This window comes from Aulonocara sp. 'chitande type north' Nkhata Bay, linkage group LG2 (genome assembly GCF_057382095.1).
Source record: "Aulonocara sp. 'chitande type north' Nkhata Bay isolate Kocher_YH1m ecotype deep benthic linkage group LG2, A_spYH_male_GT1.1, whole genome shotgun sequence".
NCBI lineage: Eukaryota > Metazoa > Chordata > Actinopteri > Cichliformes > Cichlidae > Aulonocara > Aulonocara sp. 'chitande type north' Nkhata Bay.
Window position 1 is genome coordinate 1198712 of NC_141345.1, and position 17284 is coordinate 1215995.

At 39.0% G+C, this 17284-nt stretch overlaps 1 protein-coding gene across 9 annotated transcripts in view; it reads left to right on the forward strand.

Annotated features, from left to right (window-relative positions):
- enox2 (ecto-NOX disulfide-thiol exchanger 2) overlaps nt 1-17284 on the forward strand; it is a 192161-nt gene that overhangs the window by 49877 nt on the left and 125000 nt on the right. For 2 of the 9 annotated variants that reach the window (XM_086300875.1, XM_086300868.1), the window contains one exon: nt 4803-4893. The exons of 5 other annotated variants lie outside the window; for them this stretch is intronic. In XM_086300875.1, coding sequence (XP_086157001.1) covers nt 4860-4893 — 34 coding nt within the window. In that variant the 5' untranslated portion in view covers nt 4803-4859. Of the gene's footprint in view, nt 1-4802; nt 4894-6067; nt 6206-16436; nt 16710-17284 lie in introns of those variants that run through there. 2 more of the 9 variants (XM_086300908.1, XM_086300884.1) reach the window with 2 other exon arrangements.

Genomic DNA, 17284 nt, shown 5'->3' on the forward strand with positions numbered 1-17284 from the left:
GCCTGTGATTAAAATTTACCCTCAGATTTACATCATAGCATACACATAAATTATTGAATTTACTTTTCTTGTTGCTTGTGTCCCTCCGAGTTACACAACTAAATTAAGACAACTTAGCGACATATTTTTCTTGCTTTTAGAAAAAAAAAAAGATCATAATTCATAATATAGCCCGTCTTAATTACTAGTATATAATGAACATGCGTACAGGTACACAGACAGAAGATGTCTCGAGATGAATAATTACATTGATTTTATTATTGCTGTTTTGCTTCATTCCAATGCATTGTGTTTCCTCAGTGACCGGGGCATATCAGGTTGCAAGACTAAGCTAAATGAAGTGTTGACATAGCATTAGGACATTTTTATAAAAAATATTAATTGTTCATTTATCTATTACGTGAGTGTTCACTTACTTTTAGTAGTAGTAAGTCAGTATGGCCCTTTGGAACAAAATATGTTGCCTACCCTATTCTAATGGCATTTTAGTCCATTTGATATGCACCATCAGGTTGCCCACATTATCTTAAATGGGCATGTCGTTACCTTACATTGTGACGGTGTGGATAATGCATCGCAGGTTAAAATGCTATTTCTAGACACAACTAGCACTGGTTGTCATAAAAGAGAGAAATGCAAGAAAAGCTGTCCAATAATTGAATGATTGATGGGGGTTTTCCCCCAATGAGGCATACCAAGACAAAAGAAAGGAAAAATTGATTTCCTGTGCAAAACATCAGTACTACACCAGACAACTTATACACAAGCGAATAGCTGCACATTTTCAACCTATTTCTGTGTGTGTTTATGTCATCATAGTAAATCTAGTAGCTTGGTTGTGTTATTCTGTGTTGTGGACATATTTCTATGATTTTCAGACAAATGTAAAATCATCCAAGCCTTTATTTTGTTGCCCCTCTGTGGCAGATGAGGTACTTTATTACAGAGATAAGCACACAGGCTGAGGGACAGCTACAGGAAATAAAAGATTTAGTTACTTGCGAAGTACCAATCAGTTCTTGTGAAGTTGGTATGATTAATCGAAGGCTGTGAATTGTTTCAGAGGGCGATTTGGTTTGTGAATTTCCAGGCTGCTGTTTCCCTGTTGTGCAGAAAAAAGATGAATAGACCTATCGAGGCTATTATGGGGTATCTTCCTTTTCCATCACTATAGGGGGCCAGTTGACTCTGATTATTCGTTTTTCACTGAGGGGATTCTCTAATCCCTCCTAGAGACAGGTGTGTGGCCTTTACATGTGTCAAGGAGTTACCTGTGGTTAACTGTGAGTAAAAATTAAACACAGAGGCAGCAAATTTAACAGCATTTTGAAGCTGTAAAACACTCACCAGCTTGTGCTGCACTGCTTCCTACACTTTTTCATAAACAATTCATGTTGCCTTTGTGCTGTAAAGAAATGTCCAGTGTCTCAGCAAGGCCGTTCGCATCAAACCATGTTTAGAACACTTTCTTTCCCGTTTTTGTTTATTCGAAGGTTTGCATATTGCAAGCTTTCTGGATCTTTTTTAAAATGTTAGATATTGCAAATGTGAAACTTCTTTCTCCTAGCTTCTGTGTTTCATTCATAATCATTAGCGTACAAATTTGCCCAAGATAGCATCTAAAGCCAGCGTACTATAGAATGAAGTATGTGGAAAATGACGAATGCTGATAATAACAAATATGATAGGGGAAAGTGGGTGCCTTAAGAATGATGAATGCCATTTGTTTGTGGTCCCCACAGAGGACTTCAAAAACAGTTTTTTGTTGGAACTCCACACATTAGGAAATCCCTTATTTTGCCAAATTAAAATAGCTGTCATTATTCTTCGTAAGTCTGGGGTAATGTTATTCTCATGCTGACAAAGCAGCTAACCCAATTTTCCATCCTCATTGTGCATTTTCTCCTTGGCCTTGATTTTGCTTTGCGGTTACCGTTATTGTGGTTAATGGTTTGCTCAGATTTTCAGCGGTTTTGCTGATTCTCATCGTATGTATATATTACACGCCTATAGGTCCAAATGCCACTCTGATGTGTTTACAATTACATTTCTGTGTAATAATATGTTAAGTGTGATCACATCAGCTGCAGTGCAGAGAAAGCTTCTGACCAAACTCATCCTCAAACTTGACTAAAGTCTTTGTGTGCATCTTGCAGACAAAATCTGCCAACACACAGATCACAAATGCCTTTGTGGTTCTTTCCTGCTACAGTAGATGTCTGCATGGACACATTTTTCCAAGATTGCACACTCAGACAGGCTCTCAAGGCCTGGATGAAAACAAGGTGAAAGCATTAATAGCTACGCTACAGTAGCTGGAAATAATTTTTTTCATTTGCCTGACGTTCTTTTATAATCTGATCTCTTAGTTTGGCTGACAGTGTACTTGGTTTCTTCTAATGTGCAAAACTTTTTGGTTGCATTTGGAAATGAAAGGAACCAGAATTAGGTTGCATGATTTTTTATTTTTCCACAGTGATATTTCCTGTTTTGCTGGTTAACAGCCTGAATTTACATTCATTTATTAAGTAACATTTCATTGCAAGCCAGGCGTTTGTACTTTGTTAGTTATTTTGAATCTTTATTTGGATATTGTCGTAATAAAGCATTATGTGTAAAGCAGGGATTTAAGTCAATTATGTTGATGCAAAAGATGGGCTTTTGTCTTTTTATTGTACTTCTTTTTTGTTTATTTTATAGTCTTTTTTTTTTAACTATTCCTGATCCCACGTAACATATTTTATTATTATGCTTTTATTATGTTTTTCTTTCCCTCATTCCCCCAGCATTTTTTTAACTCTGTATTATTTTCTATATTGAAACCTTGTAAGAAAAGGAAACAATTGTGCACTCATTCATAAACATAACTTCACTATATCCTGTGCTCTCAGGATTTATCTAACGTTATCATATTTACCAGGTTTTCTCCAGTGAATCTTGAGATAATAGGCGATCAACAGAGTTATTCATGCTGATGAGTGAATTTTGTTTTATCGCAGAAAAATACAAATTCAACTGGGAAAGAGCTTTGAACTCATCACACTTCTGTTCTGCTATCTGTATTCAAAACAAATGCAGGCTGATAGTAGCAGTGGAGCTTTACAGTTTTGTTGCTGTGTATGAGCTAAAAACCAGAGCAACCAATAAGGTGATATGTGGCGCCTCAGTTAAATTGTAAGTTTATTACATTGTTTAACGAAATCTCACCAAATCAGGGTGACTGCTTTGGTGAGGATTTGTTAAACATGAATAATTTCCAGATATTGTTGTATACCTTAACGCTGACACACCAAGCTTAGCTGGTGTGGCACAGTTTGTACATTTAATTCAGTTTGTAGAGACTTTTATTGTGGCTTGCAAAGATGTCATTGTATGTGTGCCAATATCCCACTGTACTAGTGAACGAGAACAATCTTATCTGTGCCTGACATATGGAAGACAATAACATACACGATGCATTAAATCCTACCAAAGCTGCAACGTTTCATATGATGGTAGCTTATTCTTTACGTGTTGTGCACTCTATGTGAAAGTCTGGAGTTATTTTTTTATTACATGTAATTTGTAGTCTATTGGGTTACAAGTAAGTACATTTTGGCTTGTCACAGTAGCACAGCTCTATTAAGCAAGAAGCAGCCTCCAGAGCTGACAAATGAAGCCAACATGGAATTGCCAGAAACTTCCGTCTTTTGAAAGAAAACTTGATTCTGGCTGTAAAAGCAAGACAGTCCCAGCTGTGCTAGTTTTGAATCTTATAGTTTCATGCTCATTTTTTAAATGATGATACCAGTGACGCTACAGCCAAGCGTGCTTCAGGGCAGGGATACAAAGAGTGTTGTTGGGGAAAAAATATTGATAAGCAATGTACTGTATTGCTTCCTTTTGCTGTGCCATTATCAGTACACTGGTGCCAAATGTCAATATCTTTTTATTAAAACACATAGGGACTCTAAACCAGAATCGATATTTCATGACTTTTAGCTAATGGCACTTAACTAATGCTTACCGAAGAGTGAAAAACCCGTAGAGGAAAATAGATAATGGTAATAAAACACAGACACACTCCATATGAAGTGTTTCTCTTGAAGTGTATCGCAGAATTACACAGAACTGGTGTTATCTTGTGAGTATTGTGTACTGTGATGCATTTGAAAGTGAACTTTAATTTGTAACTGAAAGTCCTTGACCTGAATGTAACATCCCAAGAATGCAGTATAAATGTCTTTCTATAAGAATTCAGATGCTATGCTCAGCAGTGTGGAGGGAGGTTTGGGATCGCTGTGACCTTCTCAGTGGCCTGAGAGTGTGTTGGCATGGCATGACTGATGCAGATTATCATAGTGGAGAAAGCCAATTACTCTGGTCATCACGGCACCCTCGGGGTCTCTCTTGGTAGAATGAAATGCGTTACAGAACTCTCTGTGCAGCGTTTTGTATTTCCTCTATGCTGATCCTCTCAGTTTGAGTGTTAATAGTGCAGTCAATGGGACACTCCCATGCCTCAGAGGCCCTCTATGGCTCGGATGAGCTTCTGCTCCACAAAGCAGGGAGGTCGTGCCTTTTGGAGAAGCGGATGAATTACAGTCTCCTCTGTTTGTCTTCTCTTTCTATTCAAGACAAAACCCTTTTTATTTTAGACCCCTCCTAAAAGCTCCTCCCGGTTGGTGTCCTTGAACGACTACAGAATGAATAAGTCGGGTTGCGGAGTTGTGGTGTAAAAAACTCTTCGGTGGTGTTTTGTGAACGGAACAAATGGCTGCTGACCAGACCTTTCTTACCCTTGGTTTTCTTTTACAAAACAGATTCGCTTACAAGAACAGAGAAGCTGAGATCACACCTGACGACGCTACACCTGTAGAATGTACAAAGACTACAGATCAAGTAGAGTCGCAGGTAAGAGGTCTAAGTGGATGCTGCTGCCCGTGGGTAGTACCTATATAAGAACTTTTACTGTGTTGTCTTTCTGAGCTCCTGAGTTCAGCATTTAAAGTTATGGGACAAGATTTACTAACGTGATGCACCGGTGCAAGCTGAGTAAAAGATTTTCTACTGATATTTAGTGTGTGTGTGTGTATATATATATGCCAACATACTAGAGAGAGAGATAACCAAAGTTATATATAACTTCACTTTGGTTCTTTTGTGCAGACTTAGTGCCAAGGCTTTTGATTAACCTCATTCAAACTCACGTCTGTGATTTGAACACGGGGAGCACAGTGGCACAGATGTGTACTGATATTTGTGAACCGTAAAAATTGTGAATTTAACATAATGTCACATTTAAATTATTTAAAGTAACTTACTTCAGTGGAGTACTTATGTAAATATCTATCTAGCTTAAGTACAATTTTTCAATTTGCTGACAATAACAGAAAACCAAGGAACTGATTTTGTAACTTCTTGTTATGCAGAGAAACTAAGGCAGTCCAAAGGAAAGAGCATTTCCAATATACAGCTACAGATATTTTCACATTCCTTCACTTGAAAGGGATGAAAAACTGAAAAGTCAATTTTAACAACCCGGGAATATATAGAAAGTGTTTTTTCTGAGTGCATTGTCTGCTTGTAGAAACAAAAGTGAAAGCCTCTGTTCACTTATAACAAACTGATAAACACTGGCCACTGTTGGCAGATTGTTTCAAGCCCAGCAATGATGTTTGTTCTTTTAACTTTATGTAATTCTTAAATGCAAATTATGGATTAAGAAACAAAGAAATTGTAAACATGCGTGTGCATCCACGCATTGAATGTAGTGTTTTTATCTCTTAAATATTGTTGAACCATGCAGGGCATTTTCCATCTCTTGACACTGTCCCCCTTATTTTTAACCATAATAACATATGCATTGTGAGATACTGAACACTGTTGACCATGGTAATCTTGAATTTTCCTTTTGCACTTTGAGAATTTTGACATTTTTGTCACCTAGTAGAATGCCTCGACAGGTACTGGACGAATTACCATGAAATTCAATGCAAATATCTGTTTTCCCCTAATGATGAATTCTTATAATTTGCATGATCCCTAGAGTTTCCATCTTCTGCTGTCATTTTGTCTATCATGTTAGATTCATCTGTGATCTAGTCACTGAGAGGCTAGGGCACCACGTGGAATGAAATGCCCTAAACAGACAGGTCCATGATTTGCCCCCCAGCTAGATAATCCTCCTCTGCTTGTTATTCCCCTGCTGTTTCCTGCATTGCTGGTCAGTCCACACTTTGCTATCTAAAACACCAAAAAATAAATAAAACAGGTTTATAACTAAACACCTGCAAGACTCCCACCTTGTTTTGTGCTTTTTACCCACTGCTAACACTAAGATGCTACACATGATCACCATTCCACTTGTTTTGTGCATAAGCATGTTAGAATTACCACTAAGAGCATTTAGGCATTTAACATTTCCTTCAAAGCCTTCCTGTGGACAGCCTTAAAAGCTGCTAACATGCCTATATCTACACAGATAGTTATTCCACCTCAGAATATTTTGGGTATTTTGACAAAGTATGCCACTAACATAAGTACCTAACACAGAAAAAGAAGAACAGTAGTACTTAATAACTGGGCAGTTTTGTTTTGCAGAAGCAGGTGATCCATTATGCATTACATTAGCCATGGCATTACCATGGTTCAGTCCCCTATTATGGAGTCTTTGAAAACACCGGGATCTCACAGTACATTGTCTGAAAATAGAAATTGAACCGGGTAAGAAACTGACGAATTGCTAAAGAGGAAGGAAAGAGAGGGGGGAGTGAAAAGCACCTTACTTGCTGGGCTTTGGCCGATGAGTGTGTCCTTTCCCATTACTCTCACACAGCGCAATATGCAGGTCAGTCAGGTGGTAATGAATGCTCTGTCTGATACTTGGCCTTTCTCCCTCCATGCTGCTCGTCTGGTTCGCTCTCTCTGCTGTATCCTCTCTGTTTCTTCACTTTTTTTAACCAGGAATCCCATCTTCTCTTTATTGGGAAACATCTTGCAGTTTAAATGTGTCTCGGATCAGTTTAGACAATATAGATGTCAAGTTTTCTGTCTCTTTCTTAATTAATCAAAACCCAACTCCAACCCACAGTCATCTGACGGTGAAACCTAATTTTGTCAGCTTTATATGAAGAAAAACGGAAGGAAAATTTTGTTAGTAGATCATTCACTTTAGTCTCCACAGTGCACACAGAGCTAATCAAATTCTGTGCACACTGAATCCCACTGCATGACCATCTGCAATAGGAAGGAATGTGATCATGCATTCATTCAACGTTTGGCTGAAATAAATAAAAGCAAGTTGAATATGTAATATTTTGACATTTCTTGTAAACACTAAAGTATTAATAAAAATCAATTATTATTATTATTTTGGAATTCATACTTTGTATGGTAATTTTCTTTTTAGGAGGAAAACAAAAACAATGTTGCTATTGCACGTTTCTTAAACGGGACTTTTTAGTGGTTTCATATTTTTCCTTGGAAGTGCACCAATCCTGTGATTGACAATTGTAACTACTGATAATAATTTTAATTTAATTTGATGCAATAGATGCACTTTGAAATAGTTAGGTTACTAAGTTATTTTAGCTTACAAACAATAAAGAAATTGCCCTGTAAGGTATCTCATAGAGTTAGCAGTTACAACAACATCTTAAGGGTTCCCCACTTGCAGCAAAGATACTTTCAGTGTGTTAAGAATGAAACTTTAACTAGCATTAAATAACTGAAAGTCTATTAAAGCTTGATAGGAGGTTCGAGGCTTTGGCACTTTTCTAAATCGGCAAAATGCCTCCTCTACCTTCAAGATAGCAAGACTGTTTTGGCACTGTGTTTAAAAAAACTACATATATTACAAATGAATTCATCAGAAGACATAAGCTCACTGATATGACTAATGCAAGAAAAACTTTAATTTGGTTTATACAAACATTCAAGCAGGGCTCTCTTAGAATTCAGAGCTGCGTTTATATCTGCAGGGATCTATAGGTCTACATGTCCTTTCTCAGACAAACCGATAAATGTTTAGAATATGGATGAAATGTTTTCACATTTCTGTGTTAAGCTCACCATACTCTCTTTAAGCTGGGGAGCGAGGTGTCTGGCTACAAGACATTGCCTGGCTTTGTGTTAACTTGGGGGCAGTGGAGTTTCATTCCAGTGCAAGGCTGATGGTACATTTGGTGCCAGGAATCACAACAAGCTTGCTGTGGAACACAGCTGCCAACATGCACGGCTGGTCCGCTCGCTCTCATAAAGTGATTTTGCTTCTGTCAGAAGACTTGCAGCATCTCAATGCAGCGTGTTAATGTTGCAGAACAGAGAAATATGATTTGCGATCACCTCTTGTGGCTGTAATGATGGTGATGCAGGAGTGGTGTTTGTGTCAGTGGATTCTCTGGCTGTGGGAGATAGTGGGGCTAGAAGCATTGTTAACAACATTTCAGCAGTGCAGAGGGGTTAACAGTTGTTTTCACTCCATTTGGGACCCACTTCCATCAATATTCATCCTGAGGGAAGACTCTCCGGAGGAAGGCCTGCCCTCCTTTTGGATTTGGCCTAATCCAGTTTCCAGAACAGATGCTGATGTCACCAAGGCGCCTACAGTAACTCCCTCGTCTCTGATCATCATCAAAATGATGGCAAACATTGTTTTCCTTCTCAAAACATGTTAGCTCCAAATATTTTTCATGGTGGCTTGTTACTCCTCCACAACTCATTAAATTCATCCAGGGAGAAATGCACCAGTATGTGAACTGGGACACTGTGAGCTCACTTAATGAGCCGTGACTTATGCAGGGGAGTCACCTTAACCTTTCCTGTCCAGATGATCATCAGCTAACCATCAGTCAGGCTGCAAGGATATGAGGTTAGGTGGGAGGAGGAGAAGAAGGAACAGGTAATTAGAAAGGGAAGATTTAAGGAAGATAGAGGTCAGAGATAACTAGCAGGAGCCCAAAAAGACACAGATGTCCGCCATCCTCAGGAGACATTTCTGCACTGGCTGTCTCCCTTCATACAGAGCAGTGGAGTTAATGACATTTTCTCGTGTCTGGGCTACAAGCCCACCATTCATTGATCTCAGCGTGGTCAACACCCAATATCTCAACAGTCACTTTAGACTTATAGGCGTTCTGCTGAGCAAAACCTTTTTAAATATCATCTGCTTTCCTTCACTGAAGCTACCTGAATCATCTTCTTTGACTGGAAAAGGGCATGTTGGTGCAGCATGGAGCTCTCTTACCATGTGAAAACAGGACTGTGTGATATGACAAATTAGTCAATAGAGGCAAACAAACAGTGTCAACATCTCATGGGAGAAATAGTCATAAATGTTTAGTGGAAAGGGAAATATTGAGTGAAACTAATGCTTGCTTGTAAGAAGAAGGCTTTGTCTCTCTGAGCCGTTGTTAAAATGTTACTGTGATAGTTGTCGATGAGGTCCAGCTTCTGTTTAATATGTAATAATTGAATTTGAATAATTCATTCTAAGAGTTCCCCGTTAACTAAACAAATATATTAGGCAGGAAATTAGATCTCTCTGGTTTAGCTGTTCTATGTATTTCTGCTTTATTACATGAAACAGAGATGAGCTGCATGATATGGACTCGTGATTTCAGAAACGTGGTCAAGTCTTCTCACATAAGACATTTTGAAATGTTCTAGCCAAAATTACTACTCACTTTCAAGTCCACCAATTTATTTGAGTAAAGAGGGCTCGAATGTCACCAAAGACACACGTTCTCACATGAAGCCATTAAAGCGAACCGAGGCTGCTTTCATCTGCTGAGGCACAGAGTCAAATTAATGTTTGATTTGGATGTTTTGCTACGCTAAGCAGGCCACAAAAAGAACATTATTGTACAAAAAAATAAAAAAATCAAGACATCAGATGAACATCATTCCGTACGGACACTAAAATTGAATGAGAGCATGCACTGGCTGTTACTCATTACTACCGGCTGACAGGGGTAATTGAATTCTGCCTGGAAAACATTCACTTTATTTATGACGAGCATTTTCTGGTGAAAATGTGGACAGCAGAACAGAGAGTGTTCGTTGCAGGAGTGAGTTTGTTGTTTTGCATTTTTAATATCTCTAAATGTGGATGATAAATAAGAAACTCGTCGCTGATAATGTTGTGTTTGTGTCTGCTGATGCTCACCAAAGTATCTCTTAGATGTCTCCAAAGTTTTAATGCAGTATAATTTGCAGGTGTTCTGCTCTTGTTTTTCTTAACCTACTTTGGCATCTGAAGCTGGAAGCATACCCATCCAATATTTTCCAAAGGCTAGGCTGTAATCCAAATGCTCAAGAAAGACATGTTTTGTTATTACATATTATGACATGGTTCTGAAGTCTTTCCATTGTTACATAGCCGGCGTAATTCATACCAGGGTACTGGGTCAGCAGCCTAGCTTTACCTTTACTGGATCTGCGATAGACAGGCGACCTGTGTAACCCGCCTGTCACCCAGCGACAGCTGGACAGGCTCTAACCCCACTCTGGCTATGAATCGGGTAAGTGAAACGAAAAAGATGGATATGTTTTATTTTGAAAAAGTGGAGTTTCTATCTACAAAATGATAGAACACTGAGACTATAACTCTGCATACAATAGGAAATCAGTAAGAAGTTGTTTTTGTGCTGCCTGCAGTTTATATTCTTGGTAAACCGTACCTGCAGAGCGTATCTGTCATGTGGTGTGACAGTTTAGGTGTTTCTCATACTTGAAATGAATTCTACTTGGCTCATTTGAGGTATATCCTAACCAACATCCAGCAGCAGGTGAATTTGTGGATTTTATTGGCAGGAAATAACTGTATACTGATAAAACACTGCTGTTTGTCAAAGGCGAAATCATTAAAGCTGTTAAAAGAGTCACTGACAATATTTACTGATGCTAGAAGAAAGACAGAGTAGTAGTGCGTACTGTCGTAACTGTACTTGAATGAGCCCAATACCTTGTTTGTGGAATAGTGTTCTTCTGACTTCACAGTGGATGGAAAATTGAGGGCAATTTTGTGTTTTGGAAAAGGGTGATGGAACTCTGGCCTTTGGTAAATACTTTTATTTACCTTAGAAATGATTGTGCGATGGCAGTGGAAACCCAGGTATTGGTAGGGCAGAAGGGAAAATCATTTGACACAGTGGCTATTTCCTAAACGTATCTAGCTTTTATTGACCTGAACTATACAACCTCAATTTTGGCTTGTGTATATGCATGCATCTTTGTGTGTATGTGCATGTCTGAATACAGCCTTTCAATTCGAAACCTAAGCAATGCAACAGTCCTGCAATAGGCTTCTCCTTTTTTTCTGCAGGTTATAGTGTTTTTTTATTTATTTTCAAATAAAACTCAACTGAAACATTAAAAAACCAATCAGATATCACAAAGAAGGTTTTGTTCTTGATAGAGGTGGGAAACTTGGTGTAAGGAACCTTCAGCATAAACAGACTAATTAAATAAATCATGACATGTATGAAACATCCGATGGGAATGTCAGCTGAGTTTCCTGACAGTATAGTATGATTGCAATGATTTTCCAAGCTCATACACCCACATTGAGAAAAGAACATAGAAAACATATCAGATTTTAAAAATGACACATCTTATTATTTCACGAAAAATAGATGTTTGATCAAATCAAATCAAAATTTATTTATATAGCACATATTAAAACAACAGTGTTGACCATAGTGCTTCACAGTCAATAAAAACATGAGACAGTTAAAACAAACAATAAAAGAGGACAACAAACAATAGGTAACAACGCAACAAGCTAAAACAGCCAACTAGACAGAATCAAAAGCCAAAGTAAAAAAATAAGTTTTAAGACGTAATTTAAAAGACTGGATAGACTCAGCAGTGCGAATATGAACGGGGAGGTTATTCCAGAGTCTGGGTGCCACGGATGCAAAGGCCCGGTCGCCTCTCGACTTCATTCGAGTCCTAGGTTGTGCTAGGAGCCTGTGGTTGGACGATCTAAGTGCTCTGTTGGGATTGTATGGATGGAGTAAGTCAGAAAGATAACTGGGCGCTAAATTATTCAAAATATTAAAAGTGAACAAAAGAATTTTAAAATCTATACGATATTTAACAGGGAGCCAATGTAATTTGGCTAAAATTGGAGTTATGTGTTCATGAATTCTCGTTTGATAGCAGCATGTCTCAAAAAGTTAGTGAGCAACAGAAGGCTAGACAAGTAATTGGTACTAAAACGAAATAGCTGGAGGAATTAACTAATTAGATTTATTGGCAACTAGTCAGCAACATGATTGGGTATGAAAGGAGCATCTTAGAGAGGCAGATTTTCTCAGGAGTAAAGATGGACAGAGGTTCACCAATCTGCAGAAAACTGCGTCTACAAATGATGCAGCACTTTCTGAATAATGTTCATCAGTGTAAAATTGTGATGACTATCTCATTATTTAAAGTACATAATATATCATCAGAATACCAGAATCTGGAGAAATGTAACAATGCAGCCTTTAATATTGGCAGCTTGAACATCTGGAATGGCAATGTCGATGCTTGAGTGCATCATACATGCAGGGAAGACCTTGAATATTTCACCAAGACAATTTTAAACCACATGCTGCACGTACAACAACAAAATGGCTTTAAATTAGAATTGAAGCATGTTAATCAGCAGACCTGCTCAAGGGATTAGTAGTACTATATGTATATGAAGTTATTATAATGAAAGCATTTAATGCAATAGCTTTATGGTCATTTTGAGGCTGTATATTACCAGTGCATTACCAGTGTGATATCTTGATCACTTTGGTATAAACTAAAGTAGAAAAGCTGTTACTCAGTACTGACTTATTGTTAGCAGCTGATTTGACAGCTCAGTAAAACATTCTCAACAAAAGCTGATATTATCTTTCTAATTGTAAGTTTCACGTTAGCTGAAGTGACTGGTACTTAAAACAACAGCTACAACATGAATGTTGGCAGGAAAAATGGTTACAGTTTTTGAAATTTTCCAAAATGAACACACTGTTGATTTCACCTTAAACGAACAGTAAACCTCAGGTGTTAACCATTAGAGGCTGAATCAAATGTACTAGTCAGAAAAAGGAGATGGTCTCCATTCTGGGATGATTGCAGCCTGCAGCTGTGCAATGGTCATTGGTTCTGATTGCCTCTGATGAACATCGTGTCCCAAGCGTGCTCAGTAGGGGACATATCAGGACTAAATACTGGCCAAAAAAGTCTGTGGTTATGGTCCTGTACAGAAGGACCTGCACTGCACTGGCATCGAAACAGTCGCAGACGTGGGGACCTGCCACAAGAATGGCACAAGGACGATGTTGTAGTACCTCACCTTAATCAAATTTCAACCAGATTTTGATTAGATTAGGTGCTCCGCATGCAGCATGGCTGTACCCCAGCCTTGATCGACGAATGACAATGTTGTGTATACACTGTTTTAATCTTGCATTTATTTATTTATTCTTACTAGCATAAACAGTGGGCAGGTAATGTTGTTGTCTCAAGGGGGAGTGTTTGGGATCAGGGATAAGAGGATCAAGTGACCACTGCAGTCATACATTTCAGAAACATTCTCATGGATGTTTTTCATGTCTCTGTACACAGCTTGTGGCTAATTATAGAAGCATAATAGTGTTTGCTCTGCTGTTTTGCTTGGGTAATTAATCTTATTACTGTGTGTTGATCAAACCAAAACAGTGTTTACAGTCGCAGAAGTTTCAGTCATTTTTAACAACTAGTGCAACCCAGATCATGCCAGATCATCGGCATTTGGTGGGTGTGAAAGCCAGCAGGCACATATGTTGTCTGCTATTGTTAAAAAAAATGAGGACAGCTAAAAGGATAATCTCAATAAACACGTCGCTGCTAATAAACACAAAACACATTAAGTGAACCTGTGGAGCACAGCTAATGCTATCTGAGGCAGCTGTTTAACAATCACATTGAAATGTGCCTTGTGTTAGAGGCTTGCGTTCACTTAACTTTTAATAATTCTGCCCAAATATCATGGCAGTTTTTCCCAGAGGCTGAGAATTTGTTGGTAGTTTATTTCTGCACTTTAATGATCTTTCCTAAATTTCTCACATGCACGGAAAGCTGTGAAAGCGTAGCATGAAATGCATGCATGAAAGCATGAAGTTTTAGCTACGTTGGGGGAACTGCTCATACGAACGACAGTGAAGTTCACATCCTGAAAGGTCACCCAGCAACTCTGAAGTACATCTGATGAACACTTGGGGGAAAAGGCAAAGAACTGAAACCCACACAGACATTTGTCTGTGCATTTGCAGCTTTCCAGAGAACTGCTAATCCATGCAAAATGAGTGACTGAAGTCATTTGACGCAGTTAAAAGAAAACCTCTTCAAGTCAAAATTTGAAAACTGCTCATCCAAAGTGATTTTAAAATGGACACTGCATTTACTTGGGTCCCTTGAAATGCATCAGCTGAATGTCTCCATCCAGCAATTTTCTGTTACTTAGATGTTTAAAAGACTTCAGTATCCCACAAGTCAAAATTGGGTTAAAATTGAAAGATCTAGTAGACTTCCAGATCACACATAGCTGTTGTTTTAACTCCATTCAGATGGCTCTATGTTGTCATCACTTGCCTGTCTTGCAAGCAATGACAAAATGCAGGAATCAAATCAAATTTGTGTTAGCGCAGTTGTGTCTATTTGGTTGAAAATGTCCCCTTATAAATAAGCAACCCAACTGAAAGGGAAGCCAGAGACAAAACAAACAAACGCATCAAAGATGAAAAATTACAGTATGAAACATACAGACAGTGACTGCAGCTTCAGCTCTTTGTATGTTAGAACTTCACTTTTCTCGGCAGCTGGCTGACGATGGACCAATAACAGCACCTGCAGAACGGTTGTAGCGCATATTTTTAACACTGCCCCCATCTGACAACAGGTGATCTCTGCAGGTAGATGACCAACAGACTGCTACTGCCACTGAGCCCATAATACTCCAAACATAAGACTTAAGTGAACTAATCAGCTGTTCGGCAGCCTTATATTGCTCATATTGGAAGGGTAGGAGGATGATTATTGTGACAGTTCAGAGGCACAGACAAAGAAGCAAAGTGACAAACAAATAGATGGTGAATAGAGACAACATCTTTTTTGATGTTAAAAACTAAACTTCATAGAATGGGCATTCATGTGGCTGTTTGATCATATAAAATGGCAGTTAAATACTGAGTAGAAAATAACACGCACATGCACTTTTGAGCCAATCAGATTATCAATTTAAGTGGTCTTAAATTGTGCAGTAAAATTAACAGTAGCTAGCAGCACAGATTGTGTGGCTAACAAAGCCTACTTTTAGACTAATTGGTTAATTATTACAGATTTGTATTTAGTGAACATCTGTAAACATTTGTAGTCTGTTATGATGATACATAGGCGTAATAATAGGCTGTCCCCCTATCAGCCCATAATAATAATGATGATAATAATAATAATAATTTTGTAAATGGGGACTTCAGGTGTGCATGTTGGATATTTACAGCTCTTTGCATGATATATAAATTATGTAATAACAAATTGGTTCTAAAAGGGGTCTGTATTTATCCAGAGATATTCAGGGCTATATAAAAGCCAGGAAATGTAGAAATTTTAAATAAAGTCTAGTCCTCAGTGGGGTTGTTCACAAACACACACAAGCACACACACAGGTGGAGACATTTTTTACTTTATTAAAGAGATGTAGACTATTTTTCATATCTTCAGAAGCATTTCAGTGAAATGCACTTTTTTCCTGAAACCATCATGGAGACGCAGAGAAACCTTAGAAACCTGACTGGCTGTAGAAGTAAAGGAACTATATATGTGTAATTACTCACGATCACAGATTTGCTGAAAATCTCTTACAGAGATTATAGTAGCAAGTGGAAACCTGCACATTTTTAATAAGAGCATAATCACTTACTAGTTGGACGAGTGCTCTCTTAATGTATTTATTTTAAATCATAGAGATTATCTGCAGCTTCAGCAATGGAAGAGATGCTTCTCACCCAGTCTGCGTGCTAAGTATGGCCCTGGAACGGTAATCTCTATGCTTCTCCTCCTCCAACCGGCAAGCTGCAGAATGACACCTTCTTCAAAGCACAGCTGTCAAAAGTTTGGGACAGATTACCTGGCTTTCATGCGCATGCATTGCTTGGGTGAACCTTTAGGAGATTTTTAAATGCAAAGTTGGAAATGTGCATCTTGTCTATCTGGCATTCAGCTCAGCAGCCGGTGCGTGTTAGTGATTTCTCTTGTTCGCTTTGAGTGACTTGCCGTAGGGGGGGTAGTTCGGCTTCAGCTCTCCGTGAAAACATCATCATCTCTTGACAGCCCATCATAGCTCGGGCTCGGCTTTATAGCACGGTGAATAGCGGGAGTTTTGCCAGAGACGCTCGCTCCCACGGACACGCTCTCAACCTGAACAGTTCGCCTGCACGCTGCGTGTGTCGGAGGCGAACTGTAGTGTTCCCCTTCAGTCACCAGCCGGGCGCGTCGTGAGGGCGGGCTCGCCTGCCGTAGCTAAAAGGTCCCGCTTCGACTAGCTGCTCTCATTGCAGTCCAGTCTGCCGAGCGGAGCGGACTGACTGAGGAACAAGCCCCGTCTCCATTCAAGGATTTTTCCTCCACTTCATACACTTCGTCCTACAGCACAGGACCGACGGGAACCGCACACCGCCTTCTGTGGACAATGTTTCTCTTGCAGTACACAGGTATACACGCGTCAAGTTTTATTCTACTCCCGGTTATATTAACAGCAGAGATGTTATTTATTTCTCCCCATCTACTTATTCTGCTGCAGGCTACAGTACAGTGTATTGGCGCACGGCAGTTAGCGCACGTTTTGCCACATTTTGTCGCTCATCTGCGTTATTTGATGGAAGTTATAAAAGCAGGCTTGGAGATTTCCTAGCTGTGTTTAGTCTCTAATTGTCGGGCGTGTACCAGCTTTTGAAACCGCAATAGAAGAGCCGTGCTGCCCGTCTCCACTGTGGTAGCGTTGTTTTTTTCGCGTGTCTGAGCATTTGATGTACAACGGGTGAGCTTTATAATGAGAAATGACCTGCAGTATTTCCCTGTGCGGATGTTACAGTTATCCCTGTAACGGAGTCGTAGCTCTAATCTGGACTAACCAGATATGCTTTTTTATTGATGGAAGTTTTCAGAATGGGTTGAATCCACGCTGACGCCGGATCACTGCTGTTGAATATCGCATATTTTCACATGCCATTCAGTCCGGTTTCTGTTGTGTTTGGGCAGCATCACCGAGCCTGGTGAGACATTATAC